Source organism: Mustela putorius, unplaced genomic scaffold (genome assembly GCF_011764305.1).
Source record: "Mustela putorius furo isolate JIRA1106 unplaced genomic scaffold, ASM1176430v1.1 tig00000174_pilon_pilon_pilon, whole genome shotgun sequence".
In the NCBI taxonomy this organism is placed as follows: Eukaryota; Metazoa; Chordata; class Mammalia; order Carnivora; family Mustelidae; genus Mustela; species Mustela putorius.
Window position 1 is genome coordinate 37,990,084 of NW_025421304.1, and position 14,756 is coordinate 38,004,839.

The window sequence follows — 14,756 nt, forward strand, 5'->3', positions numbered from 1 at the left end:
TTCCTCTTGTGAAAGCATCCGTGCCGAGCAGGGGGAGCACACCGGATGGGCAGGGGAGCCGTGCTGAGCAGGGCGAGCATACCAGACGGGCAGGGCAGCAGGCCGATGGGCGGGAGCAGAGCTGCCTTTCTGCCATGGTAGCTGTGAAGTTTCTGTTTTGCTCCCACTTCCTCTGTGGGCTCCCAGTCTAGTTTTGAGGAGGGTGCTGTCTCTGTCCCCTCTGTGATAGATGTGTTCCACCTTTTGAGAAGATTGAGCTCTGTCTCTTGCCTGATTCTGTCCTCCCAAGTCAGGAACCTCTGTCTTTGCTAAGGCGTCAATAAGTACCTGTGACGGAGGCTCTGCAGAAGGACTTGTCACTTAAAAGTTGCCTGTGATTCCCTGCAATCATGCGTCTCTTGGGCTGAAATAGAAGCAATTTACCCTGAGGCCACCCAGGAAGCCCACTCCTGGGCATTTCCCCAAATGTTTTTGTCTCTGCTCTGCCCACCCCAAATATGTACAAAAGCGCTCACAGCAGCTTTGTACACAGTGGCCCAAACTGGAAACAACCGAGGAGCCGTCGACATCCGTGGTCCATGGGAAGGAACGCTGCTTTGCAATTAAGAAGCAGCAGCAGCCCCGAATGTACGCGTTCACAGCCTCCGCTGAAACAAAGGAACTAGACACAAAAGCCTGTCTGCTGTGACTCCCTTTGTAACAAGTTCAAGAAGCGACCTACAGTGACACACACCTCCAGGGAGTGCGGACAGGAAAGGCACTGGGGAGCCTGCCCCAGAATACGTCCCGCTGAGTACTCGCGACCCGTGCACTTGCACATGGAATGCACTTGACCGTTTCTGTGTCCGCCTTCATTTAAACAAAGAGGAGAGAGAGGAAATCCAAGAGTTTGAGAAGGTTGGGCAGTGGTGGGCTGTGCCTGGGGCTCGGTCGCATCTCAGGCCCCTTCAGGAATCCTTGAACCTCCTGACCTATCCTACAGCTTCCTGTCCCCAGCCTGGGGTCCCACACTGGGGGCTCCCGTACTCGCCTTTCCGTCTGCTGGGAGTGCAGGGCACTGTCCTCCCCACCTGAAGACCCAGCTCCAAGGTCACTGTGGGAAGCCTTCCCGCAACGGTTCCACCCCACCCCTGCCCTTTGTACGTTCTGCCTCTCAACTACAGGGCTTATCATGTTGTGTTGTTGGTACCTGCCTGCACCTCTGCCTCCCATCACAAGGCCCGCTGTGGCACACCCTGGCCATCTTGGGCTCCCAGGCCAACGTCCCATGGGGCAGGCGGGCCGTATGGTACAGAGAATACGGATCTGCCCTCTGTGTCCGCACTGCGGCCTTTCTGCCGGCAGCTGCGACCTGGGTCACCATTTAGCTGCTCCCAGCCTCCCCTTCTTCCTCCACGAGATGCGTTTCCCAGCGGTGCCCGTCTCCACGGGGCCTTGTGAAGAGTTGGCCAGATGCTGCCCGTGACGGCCCCAGGGCCTGGCATTCAGGATTTCCTCGACTGTTGCTCCCTAAAAATATTTCCTGACTCGTGGGTGGGACTGTGCGGCTCGTGTCACAGCCCTCAAGAGCGGCCATGAGCCCCTCGCGTGGCCCAGGTGCCCAGGGGCACGGGTGTGGAGCACCACGCCCCGGGGACGCAGATTTCCATGCCACAGTGGTGACTGAGGTTGGAGAGTCCGAACATGGAAATACCAGTTCTTCCTCTGTCACTAAGCCTCTTGAGCCATTTGCCCATAAAAGGGGGCAGCTGCCATGGCCGGACTCATGATTAATGAGCCAGAACATGCCTCCTGACCGTCTCCACGGAGTGCAGTCCATGGAGATCAGCCTTGGCCTGCCCTGGCTGGCCCTGCCCTCCCGGCCCAGCCTCCAGGCACTCCTCTGCCAAGGTCTGGGCCGCTGGAAAAGGGGCCCTCGGCTCTGGTGCCTGGTGGCCCCTCCCGGGCCCCCAAGGTGGGCTGGGCATGGAGGGCTTGGTTGAGATGGGGCAAGAGGACATGGGTGAGTGACTCTGGGGGAGGCGCTGTCGGACGGACAGGCTCCTGCTTGACATTGGTCCTCCGGAGCTGCCCGATCACCCCTGCGCTCAGGGCCGACTCCAAGCCAGAGCACTCCTCTCTGTGCTATCTTTTTGGGGTCATCTGGGGGTGAGGGAGGAATCTGGAAAGGTTGGCACAACCTTTCAGCCTCCTTCCTTCTTGTCGGGGCTTGAAAATAATCACCTTGGTATAATGAGCTCCTGATTAGCACCTGGCCCCATGCTGGGCGTCTAACTCCGTGAGCTCAAACGGATGAGCCCTCACTTCTTCGTGCCCCTGCCTGCAGCCCCCTCCCAGCTGCCTTCTGGAGCTGCCCTGTGTGTCCTCCTCGGAGTTACACTAGCAAGTTCTCAAGGTGCTGAGCACAGGAAGCGCATTTCATTACTCCGCACAGCACCCTCAACACAGGTATACGGTTCCCTTCTTTATTGCAGTGTAAGTCACATGCCATAGAACTCCCCACAGGCTCGTGTGGAAACTCTGGCTTTTTCCCAAGTGGCTACACCGTTTCATGTTCCTGCCAGCGTGGACGAGGGTTCCGGTTTTCCCGTATCTTCTCCAACACTTGTGATTCCCTTTTTAAAAATAGCCATCCTCATGGGTCTGAATACTGCCTCACTTTCGCAAGGGAGAGAATGGAGGCTCAGAGAGGTCGAGTGACTCGCCTGAGGCCACACAGCCTACAAGTGGATTCGACTCTCAAACTTGTGATTTCCTAAACAATCTCCTATCGAAGCATGGCACACGTGCTGAGAAGTGTACGTGCTGTGTCCTGCCTAATGCACGTCAGCAGTGTGGTACCACCTATGTGAATCTAGACCTGGAACGGTCCCGAACGTCCAGAAGCTGCCTCTGGCGCCTTTCTAGTACTGTCCCCCTTCGGGGGTAACCTGTAGTATACCAGCTCACCCTGGCGTTCCCAGAACATTCCTGGTTCTTGTGCTGAACATCCAGAGTTGTAAGAAACCCCCCGGGGCTTGGGCAAACCAGACAGCTGGTCACCCCAGTAGCCAGGACCCTGACCTCTCACAGCATGGAGGGGGTTTACCTCCTTCTGGACTCGATGTAAATGGAAGCGTGTATCTGTGCTTCTGTGTCTAGTTTCTCTCCCTCAACGTTAGGTTCACGTAATCCATTTGCCTGTTCTGTGTAGTCGCGGATCACTCTTTCTCACCGTGTACCGGTCCACGGCGCGAGCACACACTTTCTTCATCCGTTCTTCCGTTAACGGACGTCTGGGTGGTTTCCGGTGTGTTCCGATCTAGGGCTGCCGAGAGTTTAGGCAACATGTGTGCACGGGTCTTCGTGAGAACATAGGTCAGCACGTCTTCGTAGGACTGGGACAGCAGGTCGCAGGGGGTACACGTGTCCGGCTTTCACAGATACGAGCGCACAGGTCTCCAGAGTGGACAGTTGTCACTGTTTCCCACCTGAGCTGTTCTGCCGGAGGACGGTGTGGTAGTGTCTCCCTGTGGTCATCCCCCTGATTTTGAACCCACTACCTGTTAGAGACAGAGGCTGGGGCATGTGCCCTGAAGGTCTTGGTTTTCCTCCCAGCTCTGTCCCGAATAGCTGTGTGCGGTTGGGCAAAGCTTGGAACCTCCATCTGGTCTACCTCGGGGGTGATGGTCATACCTGCCTCCCAGGGGGGCCGCTGGAGGGAGAAGGGGTATGCAGAGGCATGGGGAGCCAGCGAGCTTGCTCCCAGCCTGAGAGTTCCTGACACCAGGGCAGAGGGAGGGATTCCTGGCACCCACGCCTGCTGTCAGCCCCTCGGGGCCTCGGTGGGAGCCAGGGCTGGATTATTAAGTTCCTTACAACCAAGAAAAGAGTAAACCAAACACCACAAAACACAAGATGGGTGTGTTTTTCCTCACGAGAGACTTTCTCGCTCAAAACCAAGTTACTTTTACGTTACGTGTAGCTCTAACAAGTTGGGTGCTTTGGCTCCATGGGCTACAGCAGAACAGCAGCAACCTTGTGAGGTCGGGTGTGGGGAAGGTCCACTGGCTGCGAGAAGAAGCAGCCTTTTGGCCCCAGGGGAAGGGTTGGAGAAGCATCTGGACAGGCATAGCATCTCCAAGTCAGAGGCCAGTCGGGGAGCGTGTGTGCCCAAGAGCATCGCCGGGCTGCTGCGGGCTCACCAGCGGGTGGCGGCAGCAACAGTGGCCCCGGGGCAGCCAGAAAGGCTGAAATTATGTTGGGTGTCTTTGGTTTATGGAAAGAAAGGGAGGGGGGTGTGAAAGGCATTTGGGGAGATTTGCTCCGGGATCGGGGCCCAGACTGACCCGTGTAGCAGCAAATTGTCACCGCCGCTTTGCTTCTGCGGTACAGCTTTCCCTCTGTGGGAGTAAAGAGAACATCAAAATACTTTGACAGGCCTTTCCTGAGTGAGCCCATGTGGGTTTCTGCCCCCGAGGCCAAATGGAGCTGTAGGTGGCCTGCGGACCCGCAGGGCTGGGTCTCAGGAGGTGGGCAGATCTGGGGACCCCGGCCAGGCTAGCTTCTGGCCCCTCTGTGCATAGTGTGCGTGTGCGTGTGCCATGTGTGCCCGCAGGTACTCACGCCGGGTCTGGATCCGGCTGGAGGAGTTGGCAGGACGCGGGGCCAAGGTCACCCTCCTGGCCGTTGGGAGATGGGATCCTGGGTCTGTCTCTTGAAGGCCGGGGTCTGCGCCTCCGTTTTGCCTGTAGCATGTGGATCGGGGTGGGGGGTGAAGTCAGGCCCCCGCCGGTGTGTGCCGTGTGGTGAGAGGAGGTCCAGTCCTCAGCGCTGGGCTGGCCACACGGGAACTGCGCCAGGAACGCCGGCCGGGGCGCTTGTGTCTTTCGGGGGGCGGAGGGGGGGCTCCACAAGGCTGTGTGAGCAGAGCCCGTTTCCTTCCTTGCCTCTGAAAACCCTGTGAGACTCTTCCCCATACCCCAAAGGTGGAAACCCCCCGTGATAAAATAAACCGGATTCGGCCCATCTGCTCGGTGGAGCGTTAACTCCGCCATAAAGAGGGGTGAAGGATGGATACCTGGTTCCGTGTGGATGAACCCCCGAAACGTGACATGAAAAGACCCAGAGAGAAAGACCCGAGCCGTATGATTCTGTCGAGGTGAAATGTCTACACAGGCGAATCCGGAGTCAGCAGCCCTGTGGGGGAAGGTCCTGGGAGCGACCACTTCGTGGGGGTGCAGTCGCCTTGTAGAGCGCTGGACGCGTCTTAGAGCTGAACTGAGGGGCAGCTGAGCGACATGGCGAGTGCCCGAAATGCCACGGAGTTGTACGTCTGAAAATGGTCGGTGTTTCCTTGTACATCACACGTGTCTCCGCTCTGCTTTCTAACGAGCCGCAGGGGAGGAGAAGCTGAAACCCCCTCCTCCAGTTGGAGCCCTTCTGTGGCCCCGAGGTGCCATCGTTGTGATGTTGTCATTGTTGCTGTTGACTGTCCAGAAGGGCTGGAAGGGTCGCCCCCGTCCTCCGACCTGCTGTCTCTTCGGAGGCCGTGCGTCGAGGGGCTGAGCGGCAGGAACCAAGCCTTCCTCTTCCAGCCGGATGGTGCAGTCGGGGCGTGCAGAGCGGGTCCCCCGACATGCTGACTCAGGCAGCCTCCCCGCGAGCAGAGAAGGGACCGGATGGCAGCGTGGCTCACCCAGCGGGGGCCCGGGGAGACAACTATCCCCGCCCCGTGCCAAACAGCCTGCTGTTCTCTGCCCAGGTCCCCAGGTCCAGGTGGGCAAGGTTCCCCGGCCTCCTACATCCACTGGCCTCGGGAGTGAGCACATGGAGGGGTTTCCAGACCCCTCTTGGGGTCTGGGAGCCTCTTCCCTGCTCCCCTTCCCGAGAGTGGCATTGGGCACCTTCCTAGTCTGTACCTTGAGTCAGCCTGGAACCTCATTTTGGGGGTCGCAGACATCATGATTTACATCGGCTTTTAGAGAAATCCCCATGGAAACCAGAAGGCAGGTTTGGGTGGAGGGAGCTGGCTCCCCGGAAAGCAGCGGGGGAGGGAAGCCTGGGGCCTTTGGGCGGCGGGGGATGCTGCTTCAGGTGCTTTTGGTCACCCTGAACCCTGCCTGTTCTGATGGGGAAGTCCGAGAAGGTGCCCCGCTTGGAATGGCAGGCTGGAGGCCTTCGGGGATCCCCGGGGGCCCTGATGAAGCCCCCCCAGCCTCTGCTGTCTTGAACCTAGATGCAGGCGTTGAGGGGACACCTGAGAAGAAGCTCATCTCCGAAGCAGAAGCAGAGTGTTCCCTTCCCGGTCTGGCCAAGCCCCAGTTCCTCCCCCCACCCTGAGGTAGCCCCTCCTCAGACCTTAGAGCAAAAGGACAAAGGCGTTCCAACCTATTCCTCACCCCCCACCACGGGAAAGCAGCTTCCCAGGAGCCCAGACCCAGGCCTGCATTCACCTCGTGGACAGTTGGCAGCCGGGTAGTCCCTCCGAAGTCACCTGGGCCAGAGCAAGGCTTCTGGTGGGACCCGGCCAGACTCTGGGCCCAGCACACAGCCCCCCACCCCAGCCTTAGCCAGGGCTCCCCAGGTCTCTTAATATCTCTTTAATGAGAGCAATTTGGCAATGACGTAAAATATGCTCTTGCCCTTTGTCCCACTAATTCCATTTCTGGGAATCTGGCCTAAGGAAATAATCCTAAATATAGGGTAGAAAAACATGTTTCACAAGGATGTTCATTGTAGAGTTGTTTATAGTAGCGTAAAATGAAACAACCACACTGTCCGTGGTTGGGGGGAGCCGTGATAAAATAAAGAGCAGCCAAAATGTTTTGTAGCCACTAAATGATAGTTCTGGAAATTATTGTCCAGAATATAGGAGGTACGTGTGATGTAACATTATGTAAAAAAAAAAAAAAAAAAAAGAAAGGAAGGAAAAAAAAGAGGGAAGGAAGGAAAAAAAAAAGACAATTTACAAAATCATAAGTATCCTGTGACTTGGGCTCTGTTAAAAAAAAAAAATTGTGTATTAAAAATCCTCAGGAAAGTGATATACCAAAGCAGTAATGAGTGGTCTTGACATGATTTTATCTGGAAGATTGCCTTCCATTCATCATCTTCCAAATTATCTGTAATATTCACGCATCGTCTTTCTTAAGTTTGAATTTTAATTTATATTCAGGAAAATTCACCCTTTTAGCATATAGATTCGAGTTTTGACAAAGGTATACAGTCAGGTGACGGCCACTGTGATGGCGATACAGAACACTTCCACCCCAGAGAGCTCCCCCATGCCCTTGGTAACTAACTGGTCCCCACCTCCGCCCCCGCCGCTGGTGGCCGCTGGTCTGATTTCAAGCCCCAGGGCTTGGCTCATTCCAGAATGTCACGCAGAGGGGAATCCTGCCCTACGCCTCGCCTGGCCTCTATGTGGAGAGGTCACTTGGTCTGCTTCTTGTTCTCCTGCATGGACCTCGCAGAGCTGGGCTTCCTAGCTTTCCCCAGGAGGAGAATTTCATTTTCCTTCTCATCTGACTCAGCCTTTACCCCACGTAGGAATCTCCTCCACCATCGCTCTGATCATCGTGTTCAGATTACGGAGGAATTACCAGTTATCTGTGAAATCACCCCAGCCGCGCGAAAGTACCCAGGGGGTCCGTGGCCAGTGCTGGCTCACACCTGAATCCGAAGAACAGCGTTCAGGGGCTCTCGGTCCCGGTCGGCCCCTGTCCCTTGCAAGCCCCCCAGGCTCCCGTCAGGGCTCTGTCTAGAAAGACGACCCTGGGGGCTCACCAGCGTGGCAGCGATTCATTTCTCTTCATGAGCCTTTATCTTGGGACCGTGGGAGAATATACGGGCAAGTAACAAAGGCAGTATGGAGTTTCCTTGTACCCCAAACCCGCCACCCTGGTGGCTGACGTCTCACAGAAACGTGATACCTTTTCACAGCCAACAAACCAGTACTGATATGCTGTCACTAAGGCCCGTGCTTTAGTCACTTTCCTTCATTTTTACCCGGTCTTCTTTGTCCCAGGACTGCATCGGGGAGCCCACAGTGCGTGCAGTGGTCGGTCTCTGTGCACGCAGGCTTCTCCAGCTGGGGACGCTTGCCCAGACTTGCCTGGGTTTTGATGCATCCTGGTCAGGTGTTTTGAGAAACATCTGTCAGTTGGGGTTTATATTGTCTCACGGTTACATCGGAATTATGGGTGTGGGGGAGGAGGACCCCAGAGATGCAGTTTATCGTTTCTCACAGTAGTTCCTTTTATTCGGCCTTTTGGAAGTTCCAGAGGCTGCGCTAAGCCCTCGACAGATCGGAACTCCTTTAATAATGGGATCTCCTGATAATCCTGTCTATTAAATTCTCATTTTACCATTGGCTAAAATGGGCTCAGAGAGGTATGGTAACTTGCCTAATGTCACACAGTAAGGGGCTCAAACACAGGTCCCGTTCATTCTACAGATTTTGCTTTTAGCCACTATTGCTTCCAACAGTGGGAAAGCAGTACATCTGCTATTAAAAACCAGTATGTATTTATTTATACCCAACCTTTCCGCAAAAAGCCTATGTTGCAACTTCTAATCAAGGCCACATTGAGGCAGCTGAAGCAGGGTCGTGAGAAAGGCAGACGCAGGCGGTTAGCAGGCCCCGCCTCCCGGGAGTCAGGAGCGGTCATCGCCCCGAGCGTGCTGCCGGGGCTCGGGCGAGCACGGGGCCGCGCAGAGCCTCGTCCCGTCTCCGGGGCCCTGAGGAGGCCGCGGGGAAGCAGAAGCCTCGAGACCTCAAGGTGTGTTTCTAGAGGAACGAGGCCGGCCATTGGCTTGGTCTGAATAACCAAGTCCTAATGATTTTCCGGACGGGCCTGCCTTTCTTTCTATGGTGTGGCGTGGTCCGGCCGTTCCCACAGGTGCTGGTGGCCACGTCGTAGCCCGTGTCCCCTGGCCTCTGGCTGTATCGAGGGGTCAGTGAACTAGAGTTTGGAGACTGACTGGACTTTGGAGAGGGAGAGAGGCGGGTGTGAGCCATACAGAAGGGCCTTCAGCGCAGCAGGTACATGACGCCGTTGCTTCTTAAAGGACATTTTAAAAAATTTGATTAATTTTTAATTTTTTAATTTTTTTTAATTAAATTTTTAATTTTTAAAAGACTCCCCAAAACCATCTTCCCAAGGATGTTATGTGTCGTGATTGTAAGTAGTACACGGATGAACACGTTTTCCTTTGGGAAGATATTCTTTCATTTATGGAGAAAATAACGATCGGCTTCCAGATGCCACGGTCTGTTTGGGCCCTTGGAGCAGACCAGGTGGAAATTCTTGCTCCCCTGGTGCTGGAACACTAGCAGGGGAGACCAACAGTCCACAGCAAACGATAAATATTTGAATGTGGGTTCAGAAAATAAATGTATAACCCATCCGCCAGACCCCTGGTTTCGCCGATATTCTTGGGACAAGATGTGCTGTGAGAGCTGAGTCACCCTGACGGCAGAACGTGGAGAACATGATAGTGCCTGGGCTGTTGGCATAGGGTGAGGGGTGCGGGGGGCCCACACATCGGCCTCTGGGAAGTACCAGTGTGATCATCTCGGTATGACACAGCAGCTGGGGGACTGGCACCGAGGGGCCGGCTGCCGCTGCACCCTCCACCCTCCACCGCCCCCCGGGCCCCGGCAGGCTTGTTGCGCCACCTGGACCCGTGCAGGAGTTTCCAGGCTGTTCCTGCTTCTGCCCCTTCCTCCTGAGTCTGTTCCCCCTGCAGCCCTCCACGAGGACCCCTGGCAGGGCCCACAGGTCCCTCTGGGAGTGGCTGCCCCTCTCTCCAAGACCTTTCTTCCCTGAGCCTTCCTCCCCCTGGCCTTCGGCTCCTCCCGGAACATGCTCAGCCAGTGCCCACCCCTGGGCCTTGGCACAGGCCACAGGCTCCAGGATGTACGTTCCCTCCTCCTGTCCAGGGCGCTGCCGCTCCTAGCCCCGTGGGCCCCCTATCTGAAATCTTGGTACAGCACTTGCTGTTTTTGCCTCTTGTGTTTGTTGTCTCTTTGCACTGCTGGGCTCCTGGCTTATCTACTGCTCTATCCCCAGCACCTGGCACATGGGCCTGTAATGTAATTAGTGCCTAATAAGTACATCAGATGAATGAATGAGTGAATGAACAAATTGATTGATCAATCTCTCACTCATTTCCTGAGCCTGGCGGCTGATCGTATCAGGAAAATTTGAGACACCTCACGCCCTCACCCCTCTCCACCGCACCCTCCCACCACTGTATCTCTACTTTGGCAAACAGAAATGGGCATTGAAACCCTTATGGAGGTCCTAAATCCTGCCAGTAAAATGAACTTGCCAGGCCATGGATTTCAAATCTCTTCCCCTCTTGCTTGCAGCTCAATGGAGCAGTTAGGGTGCTAATTTCTGAGTCACGGGTTCAGTTCTGCCCTGGACAGCCCCCTTCCCAGCTGGCTGCCCACGGGCAAGTCACAGGACATCTCGGTTTCCCCATCCGTGCAATGAGGTGGTCCTGGCCCCTGCCCCGTGGGACTGTTGTGAGCGTGGAAGGAGAGAGCGCTTGCCACCTGCCGGGGGAATGCTGGGCGCCTGTCCGGGCTGAGGAGATGTTAGCTGTTACATTCTGCCGTTTCAGCTGTGTTAAACTCGCCTCTGATGCTGCTCGAGCGTGGCTTCCTGCCGCGACCTGGTGGCCAGTGCGTCCCCCTGGTTTCTGGTGCCTTCTCTCCGGGACAGGAGAGCTCACTCGGCAGCGAGTGGCCGTGAATTTCGCTCTCCCCACCCCTACCCCAGCATTGATCCGTGATAGCTGTTTCTGTTCTTTTGCACACAACTTGTTGAGCTCTTGCTATGTGCCGGGCGCTGGGAAAAGAGGACAGGGACCAGGACAGACATGGGCCTGACCTCCCCGAGCTGCGGCCTGGCCAGGAGGCAGATGTCCGCAGGTGACACACAGTATCAGTCCCCAGTAATTAAATAGGGTGTGGGGGGCAGCGAGGGTCCAGGGAGGGATGTGACCCATTGGGTTATAGGGTCTGGAGGGTAGCAGGGCCCCCTGAAGTCCCTGTGCAGCTGAGGCCTAGACGGTAGAGGAGGAAAGGCCAGGGATGGAGCCACAACCTTTCTAGGACAAGGGGCAGGCTGAGTTTACGACGCTTTTGGCAGGTAGGCCACTGGGGAGGTGTACGAAGAGAAGAAAGCAGATGGGGCTCAAGGAAGGAGCAGGACCAGACCCACTGGGCCTAGAGAGGGTGAATGGGTGTGTGGGTTTCATGCTTGGGCCCCCAGGAGCTGTGGAAGGACAGCGAGCAGGGAAGAAGGGGATCGAGTGCGCCGACGTGGACCATGGGACTGGGTGCTGAGTGGCGAGCGCTTGTCTGTGGAGGGAGATAAGACCGGGAAGCCAGTGGGGTCTGTGACTGCTTTCTGGGCTTTCTGGGCAGGAGAAGGTGGTGGCTTGGCCACGGTCAGGGCTGAAGAGATCCAGAGCCTGCCCTGTGCTAAGCCCCACAGATGCCCAGAGGGACAATGCACAAGCTTTGCCCTCCATATGCCCCCAGTCCGGTCCCGACTCTGCAACCCCCAAACATGGGCGCATTGCCACCATGACCTGTTTCCTGCAGCCAGGGTGCTGCCAGCCAGGAAAGACGGAATTCCTTTGGTTCCCAGAGTTGCCCAGTGTCTGTACCAGCCTGCTTATTGCCGGGGTGGGGATGTTCTCTGGAACCTTCTTCTGAGGCATGGATATTGTGACTGTCTTGTAACCAATGTGTGTCTTTTCTTTTTCTTCTCTCTCTCTCTCTCTCTCTTTTTTTTTTATTTGCTGCAGCCAACTGGGTACATGGAAAACTCAGTCTCCTACAGCGCTATTGAGGACGTTCAGCTGCTGTCCTGGGAGAACGCCCCGAAGTACTGTTTACAGCTCACGGTTCCTGGGGGAACGGTCTTACTGCAGGTAGGAGAAACAAACATGAACAAGCAGTTTCTCTGCCCTGCGCCCCGTGCCCGTGCCCTCACCCTCCTCTTTTCCCTCAGAGGAAGACCGCCAACCACCAGGAGGCAAGGTTGTTTAGCCTAGGGTGCTTTTTCCTCCGCTGTAATAAAGGTAGAAACTGAGTCCCTCTGGGGCAAAGGAAGAGGGAACGTGCCCAGACTGAGTTCCCACTGCCGGCCTGCTGCGGCCCCACAGCTTTCTGTCTTGTGCTTTTTTTCTCTTAACAAACTTGAGAAATAGGTTTTCTGATCTTCATTCTACAGATGAGGAAACTGAGGCACAAAGCCATGTTGTTAGGCCTTAAAAGGCTATAGAAAAGCAAGTTAGTAATGGATGCTACCTTTTGCTGTACTTCAAGTGAGGAGGAAGTTCTTCTCGTTGGCCTGAGTCCTGAGACTCTGATGGAAATATGAGCTTTCCCCTTGGGAAAGGGAGCATTTGGTATGTTTTGGTCAAGGCTGTTGGTTAGAAATGATGCAAACGTTCAAACTCTCTGAGGCAAAAAGAGAATTTGATGCTGTAACTGTATTAAGGTAACTGGGAAGTCTAAGAGAGCCCTTCAAGCATAGCTTGATCCAGGAGTCAAATGCTATTAACATTCAGTGCCTCTCTGTCTTTCCATCTCCTGGCTCTGCTTCTCTGGGTTGACTTCATTGTCATGGAGGGACTCTCCATGCATGGGAAAGATGGACTTCTGTCCTTTAAAAAATGTGAGAGTCCATTTTCCTTCTAGTATCTTCCTAGAAAATCTCATAGAAGATACCAACTGGCTCTGCTATAGTCCCATGCCTCCCAGGGAATGCCCTACCCTGGGTTCCATACCCACCCTTGACCTTAGGCGCGTGTACTCTATAGCCTTACCAAGACCATGTGTTCGCAGAGAGTTGGGTCCACCAAGAATGGAATCGTGGCAGACAAAATTGCTGTAGTGCAAGCACAGGACAAGTTCTGTATCTTTTCAGGCAGAGCCGCCCCAGTTTCCAGCAGGGACCCCCAAGTCTGAGACTCCTCGTTAGAGAGAATGCACTCTCTCATCATTGGGAGTACAGGCCATTCTTTCAGCAACAGTTTCTTTCTCACTGTCACTCCAGGGAAATCTGCCCTGAGCCCAAAGAGATGCTTCCCTCAAACATGTTTCCAAAGTGGCCACGAGATTGCGTAACGGCCTTCGACCCAGGAGGCGCGCCGTTCAGCCTCTGAGGAACGCAGGCTCCACAAGCTGATTGCAACAGCTCATTCTTTAGGAAAATCCTGATCTTTACTGTCATCTTTGGAGGACCCCAAGCCATGCCTGCACCCGTGTTTTCCTCCTGCCCCTGGTCCCCTCCACATCAGCCATCTTTCTTTCTTTCGCGGGTTCTTGTCTCTTCCCTCCTCGCCTCCAGCGGGCAGAGTTCTCGTGTCTGTCCGTCCGGCTCCCGTGGGCTGGGGTTTCAGCCGCAGGGGAAGATTCCGGGGGGCACAAACAGGGTTCTGTGGAGATGCTGAGCCAGTCTGTCCCCCGTGCTGGGGCAGAAGACAAAGAAGACCCTCGGCCCCATCCTTGACGAGATCTGGGCCCTCTGGCGGGTGGAATGGTCAACGGTGGCTTCAGAGACGACAGCTAAAGGAGAGGCACATCCTGGGGGACTGGAAGCCCAAAGCAGGGAATGACTCACTCGGCCTAGGGGTTCCAGAGGAGGCTCCCCGGGGATGGTGACGTTAGAGCCGGGCATAGAGGGGTGAGTAGGAGTGCGCCAGGATGGGGGGACACATTGGGGGTGGAGGCAAGGCGGGTGCAAGGCATGAATGTGGGAGAGGGGGAGGCATGTTCAGGGCCCCGTGGATGTGTTCAGGGCTGTTGGGTCATAGCCAGATCGTACTGGGCTTGTTGGCTGAGTGAAGGAGCCAAGGCTATGTCCTGAGCGCAGTAGGGAGCGGCTGAGGGTTCTTAAGTGGTGACGGGGAAAAGGGGGAAATGGAAGGATCCATCCAGCTGCAGGGCAGAGAGGTCTGAATGTGGGCACGTTGGAGGGAGGCGGGGGGGGGGGTGCGTCCCTGAGCCTCCATCTCCTTGGGGGAGTCGTGGTTGCTGCTTTGCCCGCGGGAGGGCCTCGTTGCTTCTGGGTCAGAGCAGGAAGCGTAACCCCAAGGAAGGCTGCACATCAGTGAGGCCTGGAGACACATGGGTTGCCGGGCAGTGGAAGGTCCCTTTAACCCAGGCCGTGGCTGCGGGCCGGCTGTGATGACTCGCCTGGCCAGGGCCGCATCCGGCTGCACGTCAGAGCTCCCCCTGCCGAGCCGACAGGCGGGCCCGCTCCAGCATCCCCCCTGCTCGCCCGCTGCCTGCCCCCCAGCTCTGCGGATAGACAGAGCAGGAGAGCCAGGCTCAGAGCTGGGACCGGGACGCCGACGCAGCCCTCCACCCCGGTACCCAGGGAGCCCAGGTGGGTGCAGCGCGCCTCCCGCCACTTCCATCCGCTTCTACCTTGCTTCCTTCTCGTCATCATCCTCCTCCCCACTCCTGTGACTCATGGGTGGCGCGGCCGTCTCGGGAGGGGAATGGTTTCCCAGTCGTCGTGGAGTGGGCCTTGGGCCGGGAGGAGGCTGAGGAGGTACCCGGAGCCCCAGGCTGGTGCCCTGAGGTGCCGGCCACCGTGCATCTCACAGGCCCTTGTGACAGGTGCTGGGATGCTTTGCTTTGGATTTGTCCTGGTTCACGTGACCGGACCCAGAGCTTGGCACGAGAGAGCAGCCCTCCCTGCTGAGGGCGGGGGAGGGACCCAGACGTCCCCAGGTGTGCC

The 14,756-nt window shown here is 56.2% G+C and overlaps 1 protein-coding gene across 2 annotated transcripts in view; it reads left to right on the top strand.

Annotated features, from left to right (window-relative positions):
- The window catches only part of LOC101689027 (c-Maf inducing protein), a 222,705-nt gene that overhangs the window by 126,104 nt on the left and 81,845 nt on the right, over nt 1-14,756 (top strand). For both annotated transcript variants that reach the window (XM_045076342.1, XM_045076341.1), the window contains exon 2: nt 11,809-11,934. In XM_045076342.1, the coding sequence (XP_044932277.1) occupies nt 11,809-11,934 (126 nt within the window). The remainder of the gene's footprint in view (nt 1-11,808; nt 11,935-14,756) is intronic.